The 26,219-nt window shown below is 38.1% G+C and overlaps 3 protein-coding genes across 3 annotated transcripts; all 3 read right to left on the bottom strand.

Moving 5' to 3' along the window:
- Nucleotides 1-446: 446 nt before the first annotated feature.
- Nucleotides 447-7,984, bottom strand: LOC127624209 (uncharacterized). Its single transcript, XM_052098926.1, has 20 exons — nucleotides 7,859-7,984; nucleotides 6,820-6,915; nucleotides 6,606-6,730; nucleotides 6,392-6,535; nucleotides 6,183-6,284; nucleotides 5,952-6,116; nucleotides 5,773-5,869; nucleotides 5,482-5,699; nucleotides 5,072-5,225; nucleotides 4,584-4,792; nucleotides 4,395-4,512; nucleotides 4,117-4,316; nucleotides 3,472-3,586; nucleotides 3,144-3,313; nucleotides 2,963-3,072; nucleotides 2,737-2,867; nucleotides 1,967-2,156; nucleotides 1,711-1,849; nucleotides 1,536-1,638; nucleotides 447-564 (listed from the first exon to the last, which is right to left on the bottom strand). Exons 1-20 carry the CDS (start codon nucleotides 7,965-7,967, stop codon nucleotides 488-490), a joined length of 2,772 nt encoding a protein of 923 aa, XP_051954886.1. The 5' UTR covers nucleotides 7,968-7,984; the 3' UTR covers nucleotides 447-487.
- Nucleotides 7,985-9,271: 1,287 nt separating this feature from the next.
- On the bottom strand, nucleotides 9,272-12,558 carry LOC127623953 (tetratricopeptide repeat protein 32-like). The gene is made up of 4 exons (XM_052098527.1): nucleotides 12,550-12,558; nucleotides 11,986-12,053; nucleotides 11,645-11,755; nucleotides 9,272-9,377 (listed from the first exon to the last, which is right to left on the bottom strand). The coding sequence occupies exons 1-4, from the start codon at nucleotides 12,556-12,558 to the stop codon at nucleotides 9,272-9,274; spliced, it is 294 nt and encodes a 97-aa protein (XP_051954487.1).
- Nucleotides 12,559-16,378: 3,820 nt separating this feature from the next.
- On the bottom strand, nucleotides 16,379-25,915 carry LOC127624395 (matrilin-3-like). Its single transcript, XM_052099208.1, has 8 exons — nucleotides 25,762-25,915; nucleotides 22,170-22,745; nucleotides 19,170-19,385; nucleotides 18,784-18,936; nucleotides 18,473-18,598; nucleotides 17,453-17,551; nucleotides 16,869-16,938; nucleotides 16,379-16,792 (listed from the first exon to the last, which is right to left on the bottom strand). The coding sequence occupies exons 1-7, from the start codon at nucleotides 25,913-25,915 to the stop codon at nucleotides 16,883-16,885; spliced, it is 1,380 nt and encodes a 459-aa protein (XP_051955168.1). The 3' UTR covers nucleotides 16,379-16,792; nucleotides 16,869-16,882.
- Between the last annotated feature and the right edge of the window lie 304 nt (nucleotides 25,916-26,219).

Raw genomic sequence — 26,219 nt, 5'->3', positions numbered from 1 at the left:
ATTCAAGTCTACAGGAAGAAAATTGCTGTTCTTAACAGCTAATGTTTGTTTTACCAATTTGCATTTGTGAATAGCCAAGATGTGGACATACAATGCAGGCAGATATCAGAGTGGTGTCTGAGGTTTAAGGGAGGGTGAATGGTGGTTTTAGACTGCTTTGACTAGGACTTCCTTTTTTCAGTCCATTTCTCAAAGCCTTTATTCCCCCATCTACTTCACTAAATGCTACGAACCAGTTTTATATCAATCTAGTCTGGCACCCAGCACACTTCAAAAGATAAGACCTGCACTCTTAACATGCAATGAAGAGAAGAAAATAAATATTTTGATCATTATTCAACCAGTTCAATTTTCTTGCCAGTGTGAAGGATAAGTGTTGGAGCTTGTCTAAAGCATACTTAAGATACTGCAGAACACAAATAACCCAGGAACATACCAAGATAAGAGGCTTAAAGGGTACTTTATTCAGATTGAGAACCAAAATGGACTAGGAGCTAGACAACAGTATTTTTCCCGATGACAGCTGTGCTCTCTGGAATTGGTCATGATCTGCATCTCTTCGTACTTGACATGGGATGGTAGAAGAGGGGGCAAATTTAAACAGAATTGGGATTTAGTGAAGGAAATAAATGCTAGTCAGGCTGAAAATGAATAAGTTGTAAACTCAAATTATAGAGACACAGAGTGTGCACATTAGACCACCCAATTCGTTTCCATTAAATGTAAACCAGATTTAAAAGTCTGTACATAGTGGTTAAAATTTCAGATAAATTGCATAAATGTTGGGATTGTAAAGAGATTGTTCACCCAAAAATAAGATTCTTATTCATAAAATCACCCTCTTGCCATCTCAGGTGTGCGACGCTTAATCAGAACACAAACGAAGATCTTAATTTCAGTTCTGTTGGTCCAGGCAATACAATGGTGCCCATTAAAAGCAGAAAGGCAAAATAAAAAAGGAACCCATTCAACTCCATTGGTTTAATCAATATCTTGAAGAATGATCCATTCGGTTTTGGGTGAGAACGGACCAAAATATAACTCCTTTTCGCAGTACATCTTGGCACTTTAATCTCTAGGCACGATAAGGATTTAAAGCTCGATTACACACCCTTGAACTTTGTGGATGTGCAGAACACTAGATCGTGCTATGGGAAGTGTACAGCTTGAAATGATGGCTGTCAAGATTTAAAGTAAAGTTGCATTTTGGCCCGTTCTTTCCCAAAACCAATTAGATCGCTTCAGATGACACAGATTAACCTACTGGAGTCTAAGGATTACTTTAATGCTGCCTTTATCTGCTTTTTGGAGCTTCAAAAGGTCTTGCCACCATTCACCTGCATTGGATGGACCTACAGAGCAGAGATATACTTCTAAAAATCTTAGTTTGTGTTTTGTCCAACACATCTTCGACTGCATTATGTAAATTACAATTGCAAGTAAATGAGAATTTAAATTTTTGGGTGAAACAACCCTTTCAAAGACCACTGCCTAGCAATCACTGTAATAAGGAGTGTGTGTAGGAGGTTGCATACCTTTCCTTGCAGTTTTTAAAGGAATGGGAGAAGGACATAGTTTCTTGCAGAGTCCATCAGTCTGATTGACATCACAAAGCAGAGCATCACAGTGTACCACGATCTGGGAATATTATAATATGAAGTAAATAAAACCATTTAAATTAAATTTAATATAATCTAAAAAGTAAATTACCTGATTTTTGAGGACGATGTTGTCCTGCACAAAAGCGAACATCTTTACTTCAAATCGTTTAATGTGAGATGGAAACTGAACCCCATCAGGACTTACAGGATGGAAAACGGTTTCATAATGGTCAACCAGATTCACACAGCTGTTGAGATCAAAGAAAAATTTGACAAACATTGGTTTTAAAATTTACACTAATGGGGAATCAAATCAGAGTCAAAGTGAGTGCTCATCACAGCAGCTTATATAGAAAAAGCATTACCCGTCTACAATTAAATCCCATCTTGGAGCAGAGTTGCGGTCTTCTTTCAGAGTAGCCCAACAGTCCTCCAAGACGAGCTCTATCCGAGGATCAGTGGACTGAAGCAGTGCCACCTCAAAGAACAGAGGTTTTCTTAGTAACCGTCCAACTGGGAAATCCTGTTCTACATAGAAATCTTTATAAGAGCCATCTGGGTGGAAAGAGAAAAAGCAAAAATGGCCAAAATTTACTGGAGGCAGTTATGTTTTAGGGGGAATGGTAGAGAGCAACACCATACTTGCACCACTAAAGAGTTTGCAGAAAGCATCAAGCAAAAGAATACCATTCTAATTTTATGTACTTTCATCAAGTTGTAGGGCAGCTTTTTTGCTTGGAGTTAGCCAAAAGCATTTGCCTCGGAACAGATCAGTGTGGGTACTCCTGCAATCTGGCCACAAATTCATGCTACAAGATCAAAAACACTACACGACCAAGAGGTATGTGGACACCAATAACAGGTTTGGTGTGGACCGGTCTGCATAAAGTCTAGACCTGAATACCTTTATGATGAACCGAAATGCCAACTACAAGCCAGACCCCATGGACCAACTTCAGTGCCAGACCTTACTGATGATATGGGGTCTCAATGGGAACATGGCTGTGGAGATTTGCTCAAACATATTAGAAAGACTTCCCAGAAGAGTGGAAGCGATTACAGAGGACCAAATACCAGATTAATACTGTCCACATGCTTTTGGCCTTATATCGTAAATAACAGCATGTTAGCATACCCAAGGCAAGTCTCAGTAGGACTTGCAGCTCCCCAAAACCAGTCTCAGGGAGAGGATCACTTTCTCTCGGGTTGGTGAAGAATGCAATTGTCTGGGTATCATTTACAGTATAAAAGCAGGACACAGTAACTCTGTGAATTGGGGGGAGAGAAGAGAAAGCATTGTAAAAAGTTACCCACTAATTGGTTATGCCATTACAGATTTATAAAATGGCATTTCATCTCACCTGTACTCTGGAACAAAAGGAATAGATACACCTTTAATAGCCTGCTGGGAAATTGGAGGTTCATCACCCAAAGAGATTTCATTCTGATACATCATAACTCCATCATAGAACTGAGGGAGAAAGTGTCAAGTGTTGAAAACTTGTTGCATAAGTAAACTTTAAAATGTAGTCACCGCCATACCGTTCTAGTGGTTCCACAACTGTTTGCATCAAAAGAGAAGTAGGCAAAGCGGTCGTTGCTGAATTTGGGTTTGCACTTGGGATCTCTCAGGGTAAGTTGACGAGGGACAAGTTGGGATACGGACTGTACCTTTACTGCAAGTGCTGACATGGACCCATTGCTGAAACACTCTGGAAGAGGCCAAAAATCAAAAAGACCTTTTCCTCTTGGCCTTATGTCTCCCCACCCCCAATTTTTACTACTTTAGTGCCAAAACAAGCATAAGGCAGGATGGAATGCAAGACCAGAATTAACAATTAAATGTAAGGTACTGTGCCCAAGAATATACCAGTCATTGTCATGGGAAAGTTGCAGGCCAAGGAGAAGTCACTGAGGCTCCATTTGTTGGTAGGCTCCCATAGTAACACATCAAGCCGTGCCCTCAAGGACGATGGGTACATTAGCTACAAAGTAAAGACATGCATTAATGTGCCCTTCAAGTAGAGTCGAAAAATACAGTTATTACGAGTTCAGAGCACAAAGTCACTTGCTAGTGGGGAAACTCTAAATTCTAGATTGTATGAGGAAGGGGCATGTCAACAAACTGTAAACCAATGACTCAGCAATGCCATTCTTCAACTAATGACTTGCCGTTGCGGTTTAAGCAAATTAGTTTTTTTTATATACCATGCATTAAAATATGAGCTAGCTATATATATATATATATATATATATATATAAAAAAAAAAATATTTGCCTTCATTTATTGTGTAATTTTTTTAAGATTTGCTTGCGTATTTTCCCCACTCGAACAGACTTAAACTTCATTAAGCATCCTGCTGGAAAATCCAGGTTTATGATACCCATGTATTGGAACAAGGTAGCTAGTCAACAAGTTATGACCAACATGGCCCAGATAGAAACCAGCCATCAGTTTAAGCTGGATTGCCCAGCAGTGAACAAGGGAGGCTAGATGGATTAAGAGAAGTTGTACCTCAAATGCTACATCAACTGCTAGGAAAGGCACTGCCAAGATCATGTGTGTGCCGTTCTCCTTCACATCATAGTCCACGCTCCGCTCTGGTGTCAGGTCACGTGTGCCCAGCATAATATTAAAGTTCTTGCCCATATTTCCAAATGAAATCATGATGTGGAACTTTTCCTTATCACAGGCTCCACTCACAGTTGGGAGAACTGGGGGAGGGGGCAGCTGTGAGGTTAAATACTTAATTATAGTTTATATTATACCTTTCAGACCCTGTGAACACTTACTGACATCTTGAAGAGTTGCTTTAAAAGATGTGGAGTAGGAAAAAGGAGTGTACTCAGGCAGGATCAGAAAACTGTAAATGAGGGGAAGGGTGTAGACCGTAACGACCAGATCAACTTGCTGCAATGAAAATGTAAACCTATCAGAAGCAGTAATAAAGATAATAAAACACAAGTTACTTCTACACTTACATTTGTCACAACAACAGGATCAGAGAAGGACACTTGAAGTCTGAATGTCTTGGAGCCATTTTGAAAGCGTTGCTCCTGTACATTGAAGCCCCTTGCATTGGCCTCCACCACTGTTAGGACTCCAGTGGAAAAGGTGATGTTCACCAACTCAACATCATAAAGGAAAGTACCCAAAAGTACATCAAACACCTTTTGATCTACAGCAGTGTCTATAAGGGTATGAAAATTCAAAATAAGTAGAAAGCCATAAAAATGTCTTGGTTAAAGAGTAATTTCTGCACCACTAGCAACACCATACAGAATAGTCCTGAGCAGATTGAGGGGGTTGGGCATAGCAATAGCATTGACTTAACCAATGGTGCAAGTTTGGGATGAACTTGCTTGTCCAGCACAAAAAAAATTATTATTATTATTATTATTATGTTCTCTGCCCCCAATGGTGCAGAAATTACACATCACCAAAATGCCAAAGTACCCACAACACTTACAGTCAACAGATTGGGGTGGTCTAGGCATAAAGGGAGTCTTGATGGGGAAGAGGACTTTGTATCTGGTTGCATCAAAGCCACCCTCACTCCAAAATAACTCCAGCATTGGCTCAATGGTGTATCTGATGTGGTACTGGTCATTTACACAATGACTCTGCAACAAGGGATAAATTAAGTTTCAGCCAAACACTTTAAACTAGGGCTATTCAATTTAAATCACTAGAGGGCCATGTCCTGCAGAGTGTTGTTCAAACCCTGCACTTTAAACACCTGCTAGAAGAAATACTAAAGACCTTGGTTAACTTGTTCAGATGCATTTAATTAGGATTGGAGAGAAAAATGTGCCTGCCAGGAATTGAAACTGAAAAGCCCTGCTTTAAACCTCTCAAAAACCATGTTAGAAATCAAACCTTGTAGTAGCCATCTTGTCCACCAACAGGTAGAGTCATAACAATAAAAGTGTCTGTAGTTGTCAAACTATAGCCTCTGTCAGCCATTTGTGCAGAGTCAATCTGCTTTCCATCTATTCCCATGACCATCCCAATGATTTTGTTTTCAGTAGAACTCATTAGAGGAGTGACGAGAGGAAAATTCCAGGTGATGAGTTCATCCGTAAAAACAACCCCACCTGTAAATTAGCCAGTATAATTAGCCAGATTAAACAAGGACATTGCATCACAAGTAACTGGTGTTATACGTACCAGTTGGACATGCAGCAACTGTATCCAACATGGTTACAGACCATTGTTTCTTGAAGTAGGTGGTTACCCTAATCACCTTCATAGGAACTCCATTCACCTGTAGAAGCACAAAGGTTAGTGTGGTCAAACGATTGGGGCGTACATTCCAACAAGTACGTTCCACGGTTTACTTCACTCACATTTTCCACATAGGTCTCAGGCATGTCATAACCGCTTCGTAGCACCAGCCGAGACCTGGTTGTTGTTATACCATACCCTGTATTTAGGGCATCCTCCAACACCATGGCTTTTTGTTTAGGAGTGAAAAACACCATTCTCCAGATGTTGTATCTGGAGGTTATGGCCTGGAAGGTGGTGGGGAGTGCATGTTAGTTCAAGCTCCATGCACAAAATAAACTAAACCCATTTACCTCTGAAACAGTATCGGTCCACTGGTCAAACGTTTGTTCTTTGGCCATCCTTGGTTGTCTTTTCAAGGCAGTAATCTCCCCAGGCAATCGATTGACAGAAACCTAGAAACAAATCCATGGGGGAAAAATATAAATAAAAGCTCCTTCAGGTTTAGTTATTAATGTCACAAAAGTGACAGGAACCAAAACACAAGCATTCAAGGTTTTACCTCCATATAATTCCGATCGCAAAGAATTTCACGGGGGGCCCATTGGTTGTAGGTACAGGTCTTTTCCACCTCAAAGACATCTTGCTCTGCTTTGTTTATACCACGTACCCGGACACGCATGTTCAGATCAAACTCGCTATCATCCTGAAAGCAGAAAAGCACAACTGAAGAGAAGGACAACAGAAGACCATTTTAAAGCCAAAAAGTTAATTACCTCATTTTTTGCAAAACAATTCAGGAGAGATACAAGGACTCTGGTTTTACCCCAGGGATCAGATTCTACACTGAAGCCACATTTAACTGCCAGGGGAGTTGTTAGTGGTAGAACCTGAGAGCCATCTGAAAAGAAAAGGCCACACTTAAGACTTGACTCAAGAGCTTGATCACAACCATCTATATGTGTGATAGAGCTATTGTAGGCAACTTACTGATGGCATCAAATTCAATCTGACTTCCAAAAGCTAGAGATTTATCTACAGTCAGCCTCATAACACTTCCCAGACACTCCGTAATCAGGCCTGTTCCTGAAATAAATTTCAGGGAAACGGGAAAAGTTAACCAAATGATTATTCAAAGACTGAAGTATACCAAGTGAAGGACACCAAGGGGTCAAATTTAGGCAGATTAGCATAATTCAGTGAGCCCCTGCTGGTAGATATTGAAACTACATTATTCTGGGGGCAAAACACTTTCTCCATTGCCAGCCATTCAAAATGGCAGTGTATTCCAACAATTCTTACAAGCAACATAGAAACCACCCAACAGAAATGAGAGCTGCAAGAGTGGGGAATAACATTTAAGTCCTCTTATGGTCAAGAGAGTTAAAAGTAAAAAATTTATTAAAAGTGCAGTGGTTATTGCTGCTTTGGGATCCTTCAAAAACAGTAAAAACAAAAAAAAAAAAAGTAAAGTAGATGTTTTGCCAGTGACCTATTCTTGGAGAGCTGGTCAAAACATGAAGTTGATTTTTCCTTGTCTGATAACTTTGACATCACAGCTCAGTAGTCACTAGCAAAGGGCTTGGTAGTGTGAATGTTGTGACAGCATAAGCCAAACAGCGTTGTCACATCAATTTTGACTTTAGAGTAATTAGTCACATGGCATTTATGGTCATGTCTAGAACAACGGTCCAGCATGGGAAAGTCTTGTGCTAGATGCAACATTAATACACTGCATTTGCTTATTTGGAGTCCCCCAGAAACTGCACACATAGCCATAAACAAAACATTAGTAACAGGACTCCCGCAATACTTTTCCAGCCAGACTGTTGACTTCTAGACTCAGCCAGCATTTATGGCTCAGGCAATTGCCACAAGAGCTTGCATGCAGGACTACCCATTAAGAGAAGTCAAATGGCATATTTCTGAAGCTGTATGCACCAGCCACACAACGGCCATTGAGATGAATGGGAATGCTAACAATTATTGTAGACCACATTGCACAATTAACACACGCACAAAAACTTACTCGGGTTGAAATTCTGTGGCAATGCTTTGAAGTTCCTCTGTTGCGTCACAACCTGCAAGTATTTCTGTGGTGATACCACATTGAAAATATGTGCCAAAACAGCAACCATCAACAGCCATGAAGTACTGAAAGAGAAGGGAAGAAAAAAAAAAAAAAAAAAAAAAAAAACACACCACACACAACTTTAAAGAGATTCTCTTCCCCCCTTAAAAATAATTGTAAGTTACCCATCAAGTCATAATTTCTTTTGTGGAGTAGAAAAAGATGTTGGGCAGACATGCAGTGAGAACAACAGAGTGAGTGAACTATCATTTTAAACAGTTTAAAAAAATAAAAGTTAAACCACAATAATATATAAAACACACCAAGTCCCAAGAAGCCATGACATCCTTGCTCAAAAACAGGCTTTACTGTTTTCAGATAGTTGAGAGCTACAGAAACCACCACAACTTAAAGCTCAACGTAATAGTCTTAACTCTTCAAACGGCTCTCTGAAAGGAATTGTATATAGAGACCAACTCTTGTGCACAGGTGATGCGAGTCATCAACTAAAGAGCAGGTGTAATGAGTTAACTATGGAATTGTCGTATTTAGCGTGGAGGAATGGATTTAGAAGTTTACTGAATGGAAGTAAAACCCTGTCAGTTATCAGTGCTAAAAACACCATAGACACTATCTGCAACTAAAAAGGTCAAAGGAATTTTGAGCATTTTAAGTTGTTGCAGAATATTACAAATTAAATAGCACACATAAACTGAATGACTCCACACCTGTCTGGTTTAGTGGTGAATGGTTTTGTAATTGTGGAATTCACTATAATATAAGAATTACATTCCATGATAAGGAAAAAAGCAATTTTGAAGCAGCATTAATACAAGGGAAATACCAATTTTAAACAATTTATAAAGACTAATTAATGCACCACCTGTTACTGAAAAATGACCACTCCTTTTGATTTTTGTATTCTCATTTTGAAAAACATGCTTTTTGTTTTGCCACAACAATTGTGAAAGACTATTATAAGGATTTGTCAATTAAAAAAACTTTATTTTACAATGCAATGGAGGTGAATGATGACTGAGGCTAACATACTGCCTAACACCGCCTTTTAATAATTGTGATACAGGTATGGAACAATATGAGGGTGTGTAAATTATGACAGAATTTTCATTTTTGGGTGAACTATCCCTTTTGTTATACTCTGCATAATCAAATGCACTTTGATCAGGAACATTTTGTATTTGTATAATTTTGTATTGAAACAACAGGTAAACCTTAACATTAATTAAAACACAAAAATGATACATTAATTCACCAAAAATATAATAAAAGAAAGAAAAATATTCCAGTTGTGAAACATTTCAATGACTTTCTTTTTTATTACATTTTGATCAGTATCATCTCTTCAACTTCTCACTGTCCAAAAGTCTGACGTAAACTTTTTTTAGCATCTTTAAAATTATGTTTCAGCTCTAGGGCTCTTCGAAAGTCACTCTCCACATCCTTGAAAAAGCCTTTTGTGGAAAACTAAACAAAACAAAACTGTAATGATGAAATAACTGATTTATGAGCACTTATTCAGAGTGGTACAAAAACTTTTGTGGCGCTGTCAAGCAGCACCCTCTAGGGGAACACAAGAGATTGACAGGTAGAAAGCTTTAAAGGGATAGTTCACCCCAAAATAAAAATGCTATCATCATTTACTCACCCTCATGCCATCTCAAATAAGTATGACTTTCTGTCTTCTACTGAACACAAAGATTTTTAGTCTGTTGGTCCTCACAATACAAGTGAATGGGTGGCAAAATTTTGAAGCTCCAAAAACACAAAGACAGCATAAAAGTAATTCATAAGACCCAAGTGGTTAAATCCATGTCTTCAGAAGCGATATGATAGGTGTGGGTAATAAGCAGATCTTTTTTACAATATTGTTTTCTCCCTGCCCAGTAGGTGGCGATATGCATGAAGAATATGAATCGCCAAAAACAAAAGAATATTGTGAAATTGAAAGTGGAAATTGGTCGTAAAAAATGACTTAACGGTGAAGTGTGTAATTTTTTTGTTGTAAAAATACATTCTAATATCCCAGTTTATTGTTCATTGACAACTATAAGGAAGCCATTGGTGGCTTTACCTCCCACAAACGTGTAAACACTGAGCATCCCAGGCACTATAAAATCATTGAGGTTTATATTTTGAGCGGCCCGCTCAGCTCCACCCATCCCCTTCTATCTAAACCTATAGCGTGAGTTTGGGTCGTGGCTACGTGTAGAAAACTATCCAACCGGGAGAATATGAATGTCCATGGCAGACGTTTTTCAGAGGAAACAAATTCGAAGTCTTGCAAAATCACAAAGAACGGAGTAAAACCAGAGTAAACATTTATGAGGAGGACTTTGAGGGAATTTTTGGGGTTCGGTTCTTGCCGTGTTGCTTCGCAAAAGGCAAGCTACACTGTGGTATTGCCACACAAGTTAGCTCATTACTTTCGAATCAATACCTTCAGATAAATTCGTAAAATACATTTAATATGTATTGATAAGCTTACTAGTTACTAAGAACTATCCTACCCTTTGTTCTGGATTCCCCGCACACCAGCTACCGTTCAATCCATCGATGTTATCGGACGAGCCGATTCCTCTGCAACGCTTTCTGTCTGGCGTGTTTGTTATAGTGGTCCTGTTTATTACGACGTTAATTTATCACCTTTTATTCAGTATGTCCTATTTGTTCATAGGGGATCAGAGAGTGTGATGAGTGATGTTGGCAAAAGTTGTTTGAAAACTTATTTTTGTAATCCCGTTTGGTGCCACTAGTAGCGCAGAAATTACACACGTCCCTCCTTTAAAAAAAAAAAAAAGCACAAATCTGAGTTACAGTTCGGCTCTTACAATGGAAGTGAATGGGGCAAATTTTTTAACTAAAATACTCACCGTTTAAAAAGTATAGCCATAAGACATAAAAAAATATGTGTGTTAAACAAGATATTTTTGTGATAAAATCACTTCCAAACCTTTCTGTGTGAAGTTATAGCCACATTTACAACTTCATTGCAATGACAATGTGATGTCAACAAAACCTAACATGACTGTAAAACTGAGAAATTAAGCAACTTTACAGCTCAAATAATAGATGAGTTTTAACAGATGAATTAATGTACGCTTTCATAAAATCATAAGCTTCAAATTTTTGCCTTTATAAACCCTCCAAAAATTGGCCGCATTCTCTTCCATTGTAAGTTCCTCATTGTGACTTAATTTAGCTTTTTATTTTATTTATTTTTTAAAGAAAAGGATGGACGAGTCAAAATGTATTTTTGTGGTAATCAACATTATTTTGAACTTTTAAATATTTATCTGTTTCTCACCCACACCTATCATATCACTTCTGAAGGTATAGATTTAACCACTGGAGTCTTAGGGATTACTTTTATGCTACCTTTATGCGCTTTTGGAGCTTACATTTTTTGATAGCCATTCACTGACATTGCGTCGACCTACAGATCTGAAATATTCTTCCAAATATCTTCATTTGTGTTCAGCAGAAGAAAGAAATTCATACATATCTGGGATGGCATGAGGGTGAGTAAATAATGAGAGAATTTTTATTTTTGGGTGAACTCTCCCTTTTACAGAGAATGATTTGGCTTGTCTGGGAATAAATGTTACTGTCTTCAGCTTTGAATGTTTTTTTTTTTGGCTGCAGACCCTGCCTAAAAGTACTTTAAATGACTTCATATTTAGCTACTTAAAAATGTAACCGTAAAACACACACGCATGCTGTAATCTGTAACATATTAATCCTCTGTTATAAAGTGGCACTTCAAACTGTCTGATGTTCTGGATAGCTGAAGTGTAATCCCAATCGCTTAGATACTTTACCTGCCCTCTGATATTACTGTATAATCGATGGCCAAATCATGAGCATTACACTGTCTGAAATAAATAAACACAATTTTATTTGTGAAAACACACATTTATTATTTATTAAATAATCCCACGACGAACCATTATAGTGCCTTATTGACGTTTTATCAGATCTTCTGGTTTGTTTACATAGATTTTACAGTCTATGGCAGTTTACCAGCCATTGAAGCTATTCACACAAAACCATCACTAATACCTGACTCGATAAACTGTGTGTATAATTCCTCTGCTCGTTTGCGGTTTTTAGCGAAACGCAGCGACAAAACGACCTCATACCATTAATTTTCAATGAGAGCTGGCGACTTCCGGCAACACGAGCGACGGCGACTTCCGGCAACACGAGCGACGGCGATCGTTGGCTCTCCATACACACCACTAGCGACCTACTTCTTTCTTCTTCTTTTATTGTTTAAATGGCGGTTGGTAAACCAACTTAAAGGTGCATTGTCCGCCACCTACTGGATTGGAGTATGGAGTACTACTTGGTCGAATACACTAGTTTAAAAAAATAAATAAAAATATGTATAGCTATAATAATAATAATTATATCTTTTTTACCAGATCAGTATCATTTAAAATTTGTAATACTTTCTCATGTATTATATATATAATCTGTTCCTTCTCATAATATTTCCTTAAGTGAGTAATTGCTTACACCCCTATCCTTTAGTGACTGGATTAATTCAAGTCTTTCTCTATTGTATGCTATACATTCTAGTAATATATGATTTACTGTTTCTGGATCTCCACATTTATCGCAATTACCACTTTCATGTTTACCTATTTTATGTAAACTTTGATTTAATGTTGTATGTCCAATACGTAATCTTGTCATTATCATATCCTTTTTCCTATTATTAACAGTTGTTCTTTCCACCCCACATTTCTTTGTATACTATACAGATGTCTTCCTCTTGTTTCATTGTCCCATATCCTCTGCCACCTCTTTTTTACTTCAGTCCCAATCAGCCCCTTAATTTCCACTTTACTTATCTTTACTCTAATGTTGATCTCAGGATCTTTCAATGACTTCTTAGCCAGTTTATCAACTTCCTCATTCCCCTACTCCGACATGGGCTGGCACCCACAAAAAACTCACCCTTACACCTAAGTGCTTTATGCTATATAATTTCTGTAATATTTCATTTAAAATATCTTGTCTTGCTAAAGATGTTCCACTTTCTAAACTTTGCAAAGCTGATTGTGAGTCTGTACATATCACACTATTATTAGGCTGCTTTTCTTCTATCCATTGTAATTTGTAAGGCTAATGATATGGCTATCAGTTCTGTTGTAAAAACAAATATATGATCTGTTACTCTTTTTGATATTTTAATATTGTACTGAGGAATATATACTGCAGCGGCCACTAGCGACCTAACCGCCAGCCACTGTCGACATGCAGCGACAACGTAGCTGGCAGTGTGTGCGCAGCTTTACTGTTGAACTCGTCATGTGCTTTTTGTACCAGCGGGTGAATTTATGCTGGGCTCATGAATATTAATATTCAACTGCCAAAAGATTCACTCATGTATATTAATTAAATCTTACTGACTTGCCGGATGTGTATGGATACCTAAGGGAAAACTTATCTGGAACGCCCAAGGAGGTGGGAACGTTAGGCGAGGAAGTTAGTTAATATTCATCAGTGTAGGTCTGCTGCCATCAGATTTTATGTTTGATGTACTACTAGTGAATACGAGTGCCCAGTTATGAGTTGAGTATTTTTAAACTAATATTGATGAAGACTGCAGTGAGACACAGAATAAATGTGAAGGTTTGTATTTTCAAGTTGGATGACATCCATTTTAATGTGAAAAAAAAAAAAAAAAAGACAAAAACTTTTTGGTCAGAACTGAGTTATCATGCATAATATTGCCATTTAGCTTAAAATCACACACACACACACACACACACACACACACACACACACACACACACACACACACACACACACACACACACACACACACACATGTTGTGTTTTCATGTTTTATGGGGACTTTCCATAGACATAATGGTTTTTATACTGTACAAACTTTATATTCTATCCCCTAAACCTAACCCTACCCCTAAACCTAACCCTCACAGAAAACATTCTGCATTTTTACATTTTCAAAAAACATCATTTAGTATGATTTATAAGCTGTTTTCCTCATGGGGACCGACAAAATGTCCGCACAAGGTCAAAAATGTTGGGTTTTACTATCCTTATGGGGACATTTGGTCCCCACAAAGTGATAAATACACGTTCACACACACACACACACACACACACACACACACACACACACACACACACACACACACACACACACTCATGTTGTGTTTCCATGTTTTATGGGGACTTTCCATAGACATAATGGTTTTTATACTGTACAAACTTTATATTCTATCCCCTAAACCTAACCCTACCCCTAAACCTAACCCTCACAGAAAACTTTCTGCATTTTTACATTTTCAAAAAACATAATTTAGTATGATTTATAAGCTGTTTTCCTCATGGGGACCGACAAAATGTCCCCACAAGGTCAAAAATTTCAGGTTTTACTATCCTTATGGGGACATTTGGTCCCCACAAAGTGATAAATACACGCTCACACACACACACACACACACACACACACACACACACACATACATACATACTTTTGCTTACATTATATAAACATTAATAATCTTTATAATCACAATACATTATAAGAGGGTCCTGACAAAGATGAGTTTGATTGAAAGGTTGGTATTTTTATATTGAATTTAAACAGGAAATAAAATAACTGATATCTCTATCTCTTTACTTTTTAACGCTTCATGCTATGATCTATCAACTTTTGAAGAAATATTGAATGTGCATGCATTTTCCCTTCTTTGAATAATCACAAATAATGATATTTAATTAATAATAATATCAAATAATTAATTATCTTTAATCCAGCATCTCAAATCTTGAATATGTGGTTGCATTCTTGGTTGTTGCATGCATTCATATTTATTACTATCAATTGTAAATGACATGTACAAAAGATATCTAGTACACATGCAAACACTTCTAGTAGACTGTACGTGTTCTCACAATTCACCTAAAGCAAAGGTGCACATATATTCACCCGCTAAGATCTCAGGGAATGTCAAAAATGTTTAAAAATAAATTTTTTATGCTGCATATTCTTATGATTTGCTGGGGAATTTCTCAGCTCCATGCGTACCTTTGAAGATGTGATGTGAAAATCTTTACTAAACTTTCCTTTCTCCCAGACTCCCAGAGTTTGACTGAATGGTTTCAGGAGCCGGCGATGAGAATATGCACACACGGAGTGCTTTGAATATGAAATACAGATAATTTTCCATCAAATATAGTGAGCTAATCGAGGTTCTGATGGTAAAAATACTGGCTGAGGTGTACTTCTAACTGGTTGCAAATGCCTCACATTGCAATCATAGAAGCAAGGCTTTTTAGCAATGAACTGTTTGATGTGCACCAATGGCACCTGGTGCACCTTTACACACATCTCACTGAACTTTAGAACCTCACGTTTCAGTATGTTCAGATGGAGTTTTGTACTGAAAGGACAGCGAGAGACCTCGAAGACCCCTGCGCACCCATACAACCCAAAAATTGGTGTTTGCTGTGAGAATTAACATGCCACATTGAAGTCTAACCTGAGCAAAGCAAGCACTGAGCAGGCAGATGAGTATCAATCACTCCATTTCCTGGCAACCAGATAAATACCTCTCTGTATGTTTTAACAGGTGATGGAGAAAAATCAGTTGATATAGTATTGAAAACACTCAGTTGTTGTCTCAGTCTGTCTGCGTGTGTGTGATGATTAAAGAGGTTTGAATATGGTTAGGATTGAATAGCAGAATGTCCTTCTGACCAATGCTTATATAATTATGTTTGGTCTACGGCTAGACTAAAGGTCTATATTGATTTAGGCATGTCTCATAGTTGTAGCAGACATGCAGTGGTGGCTCAGCGGTTAAGGCTCTGGGTTACTGACCAGAAGGTCAGGGGTTCAAGCCCAAACACCACCAAGACACCACTGTTGGGCCCTTGAGCAAGGCCCTTGAACCTTGATCTGCTCCAGGGGTGCCGTATCATGGCTGACCCTGCACTCTGACCCCAGCTTAGCTGGGATATGTGAAAATAAATAATTTCACCATGTATATGCAGAAATGTATAATGTGTGACAATTGCTCAATTTATTTTAATATCTTCCTGTTACCATCTATATTCTGTGTAATGACTATACTCACAGTGAAGATTTGTAAGGGATGCCTGAACTATTGAACTATAAATATTGAGTTATGAAAGTAATGCATTACAAACTAGACAGATAGATTTGGAAACACAGTTAAATAAAAAAGTTACTAGTTTTACTTTAATTCATATAACTGACATAATTCATAATGATTACAGACAATGCAACTAGAGGTTGAAGAACTAACTATATAACTACATGAGGTTAAACAATAATAATATGGTAATAATAATAATAATAATAATAAAAATAACAATTTTTATTTCTTTGAGGTTGTTTGAGATTTAAAATAAGGTGAAACAAACAGTTAAACTATTGAAATAATACCTTACACAATTACACAGCAAAATAGTTTACAATAGATATATAACATACAATTTGTGTATTTAAATTAAATCTCTTAAGCAGAATACAATATAAGACCACTACTCATTTAAATGCATGACTGATACATTTTCCAATAAACATTCATGGGCAGCAAAGGCACATCCTCTTTCCACCTCTTTTTTTAAAGACTTAAATGTTAATATCTATTAATATTTTAAATACCAGATCTAAAACAGCATTTATAAAATATGGGCACATCATTTGAACATCAGCCACTGTGCTCCAGATATTTTAAAGCCGTAAGGATGTTCATGAGATCACCGTGATATTGCTTTGTTGATGAAAGAAAGCTGTCCTGTTGTCCAGTGCCTCATAGCCACTCAAGTGTAATTGCTGTAAGCTCACAGATAATGTTGACCCTGATGAACAGAAAAAAATCACTCAGACCTGATGTGTTTTGAATGTATTTAATCATTACACACCGTCAACACTTACCAAGAATTGCACAATTACATGCGTCCTAGCATGTTTTCCATTTGCTCAACCTTTCTTGTGAGAGTAGCAAGTATAATGACTGTTAAGGTAAACAATTCTTACTATATTAACATTCCATAAATTGTGTCATTTGGGGTGCAGAGTTGTTTAAATGATCTCTTGTGAATTCGGCAATGGTATGCTAAATATTCTTAAGCAAAACTCAATCTGTGCTTACTGGAATTTAAAGCACTGCCCCTCAGTGGCTGAAGCGCAAAGTGTTTTTGAACTTATAGGCACATGTGAACTGTCCACAGAGGGGCGCCAAAAGGGAGTTGTAAAGGGATTTAAAAAAAAATTAAAAATTATTTGATACAGTGAAAAGGAATGCATATTTGATTAAGTCTATCCCCAAACCCCAACCATAAACCTCACCATCAGTGAAGTAAAAATTGAATCTAAGGGGGAAAACAGAATCTCCAAATCGTGCCTGTAAATGATCATGCAAATGTTATTACTTCCTGGTTTCAATGCAGGACACAAACCCGGGTTACTGACACTGCAGACACAAAGCGCTATCTTTGTGCCATCAACAGAAAGGATATGTTTGGCATTGAGTTCCTGGATGGAGGTTTGTGTCTTCCTCTGGAAAGCTAGTCGGGCCTCACACATGCAGGGGTCCTGAATTACCTCCACCTTTACCTCTTCATATCACATTCAAACAACAAATATCACACAAATTCCTTGCACCATACTAATTCAGTTAAGAGTGATAATGAATCCAACTATATACCCCAAACCCCAAAGTGAAAGTTGTTTTCTGAAATGTAACACAGCTTATGCAATGTTGTTGTCTTTAATTTCTTGCAACATTGTGAGAGTGTTACATATTGTACTGGAGGTTTTACATAGATGTTGAATCAGTGTTTCAACTGATTCAACATCTAAGAAATTACAATGGACACAGACAGATGAGGATTTGTCTTATGATCACTGCATAGATTTGTTTTGTATAGGTTTAAAAAAAACCTCCCCAAAGAGTTTGAATGACTATAATTTATTTTTGGTTGCTTACGAATTCTCTAGATAATTCTCTAGATATTTAAGCACTAGCTTATACAAAAGCTCTTAAAAAAAAAGTTAACATCATGACAACAATGCAACTGGTTTAATCCCCTCTGCAAGAAAACTATTCAACTTTGGAAAGTTGGGCAATGAGCATGTTCTGACAACGCAAGTAAACTGTTTTTAAATCACAATGTTACTCTCCGCTGTTGACATGAAAATGTGTACAGTCATGTGCACAACACTGCAAAACCAGTAAGAATGGGGGAAATTGCGGTAATGAGCAAAAATCTACCTGTGTCAATCGGTTTATGCTTAAACTGTTTATTACCCTGATAAAGGAAAGTTGTTTAAGGTGTTTCCATGACCACACATGTTTGTTGGCTTATTAAGCATAATTGGTGTAAGATTGTGCATGAAAACATGCTCAATGCCCACCAGTTATTTCCCACCACCCCATGTCAGAAAGTGCTATTAAAGCATGTGGTGAAGTGCATCATTGCAGGAAACACATGGTTAATGTATCCATAGTTGAACAGTGATTGCCTATGAGCTCTTACTTGTTTTAGAACATGTTTTCTTGTCTTGCTGCAATGCAAAACCACGCTGGCACTCACAGTGATATGAAGACTCATCATTGACGCAAATGTGTTCGCAATCATGACCCAGTGAACAGTGGTCCAAACCTGTAATAAGTTGTGTTTAAAATTGTAGAGCCCTTAAGATATTGAACACGAGGCATAGCTGAAAGGAACTTATATATTAAAATAATCCTCTTTCAGAACAGTCAGCTACAGAAACCAAATGCCTATCATAAAATGGTATGAAATGAGTCAGTACCATTTATGATGGTCTACTACAGAAAACTCACTGGCACTACCATCGCCATCATCATCAATGGCTTTGAAGCACGATCTCTTGTCCAGCATCAAGACAAAGCCAGGGGGACATGTGCAGTAATATGAAGAACCACTGGTGACACAAGTGTGTTGACAATCGTGGCCCAACACACAGGCATCCACACCTGAAACAAGCCGTAGCGGCAACCAGTAGTTGTCACAGTGACTTCTTAAACACTAGATTTTTGTTCATTCTCAAAAGCTTTCTCTGACAACAGGGACTGTTGCTAAATTGGCTAATTCCAAAGTGATCAGTAAATAATTGCTCCAAGTTAATCCATGCGATGCTTGATATCATTTCACATCATGAAATGGCACGAAAGAGGCCATTTATGATTGTTTACAGTATATAACTTACTAGCGGTACCTTTACTATCTTCGTTGCCACCATGGTTATTGTTGTGGTCACCCTTGCGTACACTGTTACCATGGCCGTAAGCACCAGCACCTCTAATGGAGCATGTTTTCTTGTCCTCGTTCAAGACAAATCCAGAGTGACATTTGCAGTAATAGGAGTTACCATTGCTCACACAAATGTGTTGACAGCTGTGTCCAATTTCACAGGCATCCATATCTGGAACAAGCCACATATGTCACATAACACAACATTTGTGCACAGTAATTTCCTTAAAAATATAGAAAAGAATCTGGTATTTATTCCCATTGCATGCTTTGGAGACTCAAAAATGTCATCAGGAGAGTCCACAGTAGCCCATTAAAGACCCTTATTCACAGCAGCGCAATCTTCGATTTTTGAGGGGATTGAAAAAGAGGCTGTGAGGGCTGGGTTTAGAATGGCATACCCATATTACAGGACTGCAGATTGAACCATTTTAGTGTTGTTACGCAGACAAAACATTGAAAAATATCTTTCCAAGTACATTCAGAAGACAATAAAAAAAAAAGAAACTCCAGATAACATGAGTTATGGACAATCAAATGGGATCTTTGAGCTTTATACAGCTTTATACTGTGCGTGCCATTGAAGAGAGTCTATTCCTCAGAGCCTCGTTTTTCTTAAAAAATCAAAGATTTGTGACTGTAGATAAGGTCTATTGTACCATTTATGTAAAACAATTACAGCATTCCTATGTTTGCTGGGTCTTTCTAAGTAATAAACCAATTCTATACTATTGATGGAATTTAGCAAATGATTAGATCTTTAGAAATAGTTCTTAAAGGGATAGTTCACTATTGATTAACCCTAATCCGACTTGATCACTGGGTCTTGTGTGAATGTATTTTTCAGGTTAGGTTTTCCACATGGCTTCCTACACGTCTAATTTACCCCATCTGCAATGCAAAATTGACATGGCTTGTCATCTGTCTCTTAAAGTGACAGAAACACTGATGTTGTTGCTGTAATATTTAGGCAACATCATGAAAGAACAAGAAAGTCCATGGTTATTCAACAGTGATTTAGCATGGGTTGGAACAGAAAAAAGAACCAGGCAACTAGTGAGCTGGATTGTAGGACAAAATCACTATATTGCGCACAGCTAAATTATATATATTTGCCCAAATCTAATGAGCTGCCTACACTACAGTACAAGGCATCAGACATATTCTTCAAATGTGAATACAGTTCCAAAAGGTAGGTAGGAACATTACGCTGCCTTCTAAGATACCTCATTTTGGCCAAAATCTGAGGCAGTATCAAATGTATCCTTCTCGAAGAAGTCAATGGCAGGGTGCATTGCGACAAGTGAAAAAATTCATCCAAGATGGCGGAATAAAGATACATTTTTTATAATTATACTTGTTTTTCAATCCCTACTGTAAGTATTGCATGCAATAATTTAATCTAAATAAAAATCACTTTGTTGAGTTAGCACCATGCTAACATCAGAGTCATTGGAATCAGTTGTGAGTCAAGTTTCCCATATGACACTCAGAGTTACTGCCTATGTAGAGAGATCTACCATCAGTCATTTGGGCATATGTAGGCAGTAAACAGCAAGGCAGTACACAAGGTTTTGGAACAGAGCTTACATCATCATGGAACTTAGCACACACAATAAGATAAATTAATCAAAGATTGACATCATATGATATTAAGTACTACTATCAGAACACATGTAGACATGCTAGAAAGCTTGCAAGCAAGTGCTAGCTAAACAGGTTAGTCAAACATGATTGCAGACAGTAATGTTGCAATGTAAGCATTCTCTATCACTCAGCTTAAATTAGTAATTGTTGAAGGAAATCCAATATGTTTAAAGTATGTCTTCAAAATCTAATGGAAAGCAGTTTGCACAATCTGCTGGCTCTTATGTCTTAAGGAACATGTTTTCTGGTCTTCATTCAAAATATAGCCATTCCAACACTTGCAGTAAAAAGAGGAGCCGCTGCTGACACATATGTGCTCGCAGTTGTGTCCCATGGCACAGGGGTCCATACCTGGAACAAGCTTTAAAACTCAACTGGAGTTATGAGGCCACGCTAACACTAGCAAAAGCAGGTTTGTGGGCAAGCAATTGTCTGTATTTGTTTCATTTTGGCGAGTGGGACTAGGTTGGTCACACAAAAAGGTTTGATCTACAAAAAGTCCCATAAAGACAAAGAAACTTTATGGGACTTTTGTTGGCTCTGCTGTGATAAAATTGTCTGTGTCAAGCATATTTTATGCCCTTAGTTTGCAACTGCATGCTTCAATAGCATTTATTTCGATATGGTTTGGTGACTGGCTGGCTGCAGCACTAAGCAAATTGTTTATACAGGTGTAGCTAGCAAGCACTTTTCTAGCATAGCACTTGATTGAGCAATTTTAATGTCCATGAACAAGATCGACTCTTTTCCTGAAAAAGACAAACAATTTTAATGATCCACAAACAGTCAAATATTCAAAGCTCTCTGCAACAGATCTGAGGTTTCTATGAAAAACACACTTGAAGTACTCTAATCTTAAAACGACTGTGAAGACATTGACAAGAGACATTGAGAGCATTCTATTAAAAGACTTTCATTGTACAATAAATAGGTTGCAAAGCACATATATTAGCTGATACAAAGCATTCAAAAGAGCCAAACATAAAAGAATGCTTCTTTGAATGATAAGTGGATTTATCAGCACTCTCATATTGAAGATATTCTTCAGAATGTTTCATGATCTGACAATTCACAGTTCTGGAAAACAAGACTATTACCTTGGAAGCTATTAAGCCACATCATGATCACGATACATATTGGGATGTAACACATATTTTAATGTAAGCTATACATTTAAAATTTACTATTCATGCCAAACTGTTTTCCAGAGAGTGAATCATCACTCACTCCCAAGGACTGAAATATATTCTGTAAAAAGGAAGGACAGAACTCTTGTCAGCCCTGTCTCCCTTTTTTGCATCAACCCTACCGCACAACGTTTCCCGGAACTTCGATGTGAGCTTCTCAATCACACCATAGGTCTCCACGTAGAACACATGATCCTCAAGTGGATTGCTGGCCATGAGCTTTAATGACCGCATGTCAGCCCTGTCCACTCCAATTGCATAGATTTCAATCCCTGAAGCCCGAGCTGCAGCTGACACCTCCTCTACTTGGTCCTGAGGACGTCCATCTGTGACAATTATGGCAACTTTGGAGATGTTCTTTGATTTCGGCCGTGCTCCTGAATTTTCAGTGAAGGCTTCGTCCATGGCTTTCTTGATGGCCATTCCAGTCATAGTGCCTTCTGCCAAGGGCTCAATGCGGTTGATGGCTTGCTTTATAGTGTCCTTTGTAAGATGGTGTTTCAGCAGGAACTCGATTATGACCGTGCTGGCATAGTTCACCACAGCAACACGTGTAGCTTCGGGACTGATATCAAGAGTGTCTACCATGTCAGCCAGGAAGATCTTGACCTTCTCAAACTCACCTGGACGTACACTACGTGAGCTGTCAATGATGAAGACCAGGTCCAATGGGCGGCTCCTACACTGGGAGTCTGTTGCTGAGAGTTAAGTGAGAATGTTAAGCCCTTTGTTTCGTTGCTTATTGACAATATGATATAATAATGAATGGTGCATTAGTGAATGAAAGGATTAGTGAGACACTGAGAACCAGAATTAGTGTTGGCGTTATGATGGTGTTTGCAGATCTTTGGTTTGTCCCAATGGAATGGTAGACATGAGTAAAGGCCAAAGTATTCATTGGGTGTCCACATTACAGATTGCTTCATGCACAGTATGCATGATGCAAATTTGTTCTTCAGCATAATCTGTGCAGACTGACTGCACATGGCCCAGATTTTCTCATCATGCGGACACAGTCCTCAACTGAGAGCATCATCGGTGCATGCACCTGCTATTGATTATACTAAAAGAGAATCGCTAAGCAGTTGTTTTGGGCATTCATCAAACGTGTTCATATTCCCTCGCAGTTAGAAGAGAATACTTTGAAAGGCAACACAGTCAACTGGGCCTGAGCCGATCCAGAGCGCACAAAAACGAATTATACCCAGGCCTTAAAGCACACCATTCGCTTTCAAATGCTAGAGGAACAAGTTCTCCTGATAACTAATGAAAGGTTTTGGAAACCTGATTGAAAATCTGATTATGTAGAAGTCCAAATATATCTAATAATTGAGTGTCTTGTTCTAGGTAGTAATTTTTAGTTGGATTGTGGTACTACACTAAAATACTTTGCCCATTGGTCTATGGTGTGGAATCATTTTATGCTGAATAACTGGCATGTAGGACAACTATCTTGGTGGCCTTGACCTGCTTTTAAAAGCAAACTAAAGGATTTTAGTATGCTCAATATTGCAATTATCATGCGTGTTAAAAACCAATGTGTTGAAGACAGAAGCCTATAAAATTACCAAAGAGTCTGTATTTGCCTTTTACTGTGAAGCTGCATTTCATTTCAGATTAGTGAGTTAATTTAACATGAATGGACCCTTAATGTCATTTTTCTTAGTTCACCTTTGCAACAAAGAACTGTAAGCTTCCTACTACTTTTATATTAATGATATGAGATGGAGGGTTAAAACAAGCAGCAGAGTATTCATGGAATTATACCTGTCAACCCTGCAATGCCTTTTTTGGTGTGGACAATAATACTGTCAGGTGCTTCTGATTTAGATGAGGTGGTTTTATGTAATGGTTCTTCTGTCATGGTGAACATTTGTGGGAATTGGGGTGAGGTGGTCTGAAGACTTGACTTTTGTGTCAGAGTGGTTTTGGGTGAGATTCTTTGAGGATATGGCCTTCGATTATTTGTGAACATTGGGGAGGGTTGAGGTGAATTGCTTTGGGGATAGGTCTCTGGTGTCAGGGTTGATGTTAGCAGGGATTCAGGTAGGGTACTTTGTAGATATAACTTTTGTGTTAGAGTGGATGTTGACATAGATTTGGGTGGCATTCTTTGAGGATATTTCCTTTGAGGATGGGTAAAGTTTGGCAAGGGCTTTGGTGAAATTGTTTGGGGATAGGTCTCTGGTGGCAAGGTGGATGTTGGCAGGGATTCAGGTAAGGTTTGAGGATATGGCTCTGGTGTCAGGGTTGATGTTCTAAGGGATTCAGGAAAGGTACTATGGAGATATGGCACTGGTGTCATGGAAGTGGATGGAAGGGATTGGGGTGAGGTGACTTGCGAATATGTATCGTGTACAAACATGTACGTTGACAAGGATTGGGGCATGGATTTCTGAGGGTATAGCTTTGCTGTCAGAGTTAACACTGGCAATGAGAGATTCAAATATCGTGAGGCTGCCGAGATCAAGGAATGTGTCATTGATGGCTTTGATGGGTGGAAATCTTTTTCAGAAACAACTGTTTTTGGCATGCTGGTTGTTGAATGCCCCTGAAGAATAATTGATTGAAGACCTGTATGTGATTGCTGTGTTACAATTGCTTCATCTGGATTCACAGCTGACAAGTCTGTAACTTCTCTTGATTGTCCTGTGACTACAACAGTTTGTTCTGGATCTTGAAATTTTCTGCAAACTATTGGCACCCATTCGCCTTTCAGCTGGTTGTGTGCCAAAAACGTAGAATGTTCTTTATTTGCATTATACACTTTTGGGGGTGGTATGCCTTTTAGCCAGTCATAAACTTTGGGTTGAGAAGGAGCTGTGGGTCCCGGAGAAGCTACTGGGATAAGCTGGGGGAAAATCCTCTGTTTGTAAGGGTAATGAGGTCCATTTAACCAGTATTTACCCTGGGACACTATGGACCACCAGAAAGTTTAAGTGGAAAAGGAAATTAGCCAAACAGAAAATCAAACAAATACAACTGGCATTGTTTGCAAGTGTTTATAAAAATAAAAACATGTCCTAACTATGCCAAGTTAAATTTGTCATTAAAACAGTTGTTTTAAAGGGACAGTTCAACCAAAGGTGGATATCAATTTTACTCACCCTCACATGTTTCCAAACCCATATGACTTACTTCTTGGAACACAAAATGTTCGGTTCAGAGATGTACGCCTCAGTAACTATTTACTTTGATTTATTGAAAAAAAAAACACACACACACACACACAAAAAAAAAACAAGATTGAAGCAAATGGTTACTAAAGACAAGGTTAACATCTTGTTCAACAGAAACAAGTAATATGGGTCTGGAATGATATGAGGGTGATGACAGCATAGATCTTCATTTTTGGGAGAACTATCCCTTTGAGGCATGTGGTTCCTCATTGTAAAACCATTTTAAAATACATGCCACTCAGTTGCCACATAAGTGCTTTTTTAAGCATTCTTGCACTTAGTGTTTAAACGTGGATGTATTTTTCATGGCATTTTAATGCACTGCACTTCACTGGAAATGACATTATTCCTGTTACAAAATGCACAAATCACTTTTGTGCCATTTAAACTGTAGTGCATGTATGAAAATAATGAAACATGCAGCTCAAGGTACTATGCAAAAATGAAACATTTAAACAATCAAGATGACTTGACTATTAAAATGTTCTTCACTGTAAAAGTATCTTCTAGTAAGACATAATGAAAAGAAACCTACCTGCTGGGTTCAGTGTCCTGTATGGAAAGGCATTATTTCTTCTTTGTGCGTAACTTTGGGCTAAAATGTAGGATGGACTTTGAAGATCGTAGGATTGAGAGGGCTCTACCAGCAGAAGAGACAGGAAATATACCAAATGCCCAAAGGGCTTCATTATTGTCTTTGCGCTTCTCACGTACGTTTCAAGTTCAAGATCTGTCCTCGCGACCAACTGACACCAGCATGCTTTCAAAGCATCCTAGTCTGCACATTTGAAGGACCCAGATCAAACGTGTCACATTTTCCACCAATCCAAAAGCAGGAGGGGTTCAGACTCCTCTGGACTACCCACTCAAATAGCAAAGAATCTGAACTGGTTTATGAAAGTGTACAATAAACTTGTCACAAAATCACATATATCAAAATTATATCAGGCATTGAAAAATCCACATCAGTTGCCCAATAGTATGCCACAAGAA

Source organism: Xyrauchen texanus, chromosome 30, assembly GCF_025860055.1.
Source record: "Xyrauchen texanus isolate HMW12.3.18 chromosome 30, RBS_HiC_50CHRs, whole genome shotgun sequence".
In the NCBI taxonomy this organism is placed as follows: domain Eukaryota; kingdom Metazoa; phylum Chordata; class Actinopteri; order Cypriniformes; family Catostomidae; genus Xyrauchen; species Xyrauchen texanus.
The sequence above is the reverse complement of the archived record's forward strand: the minus strand, read 5'-3'. Positions and strand labels throughout refer to the sequence as shown.

Coding starts and splice junctions, on each gene's coding strand:
- LOC127624395 (XM_052099208.1), bottom strand. CDS start 25,915: ATGAAGCCCTTTGGGCATTTGGTATATTTCCTGTCTCTTCTGCTGGTA. Junction 22,746..25,761: donor CAGGACACTGAACCCAGCAG/GTAGGTTTCTTT, acceptor CTTAACTCTCAG/CAACAGACTCCCAGTGTAGG. Junction 19,386..22,169: donor GTTCCGGGAAACGTTGTGCG/GTAGGGTTGATG, acceptor GGCTTGTTCCAG/ATATGGATGCCTGTGAAATT.
- LOC127623953 (XM_052098527.1), bottom strand. Junction 11,756..11,985: donor TTATACACACAGTTTATCGA/GTCAGGTATTAG, acceptor TCGATTATACAG/TAATATCAGAGGGCAGGTAA. Junction 9,378..11,644: donor AGAGGATTAATATGTTACAG/ATTACAGCATGC, acceptor TTAGTTTTCCAC/AAAAGGCTTTTTCAAGGATG.
- LOC127624209 (XM_052098926.1), bottom strand. CDS start 7,967: ATGGTTGCTGTTTTGGCACATATTTTCAATGTGGTATCACCACAGAAA. Junction 6,731..6,819: donor GATTGAATTTGATGCCATCA/GTAAGTTGCCTA, acceptor TTTTCTTTTCAG/ATGGCTCTCAGGTTCTACCA. Junction 6,536..6,605: donor ATTGTTTTGCAAAAAATGAG/GTAATTAACTTT, acceptor TTCTGCTTTCAG/GATGATAGCGAGTTTGATCT.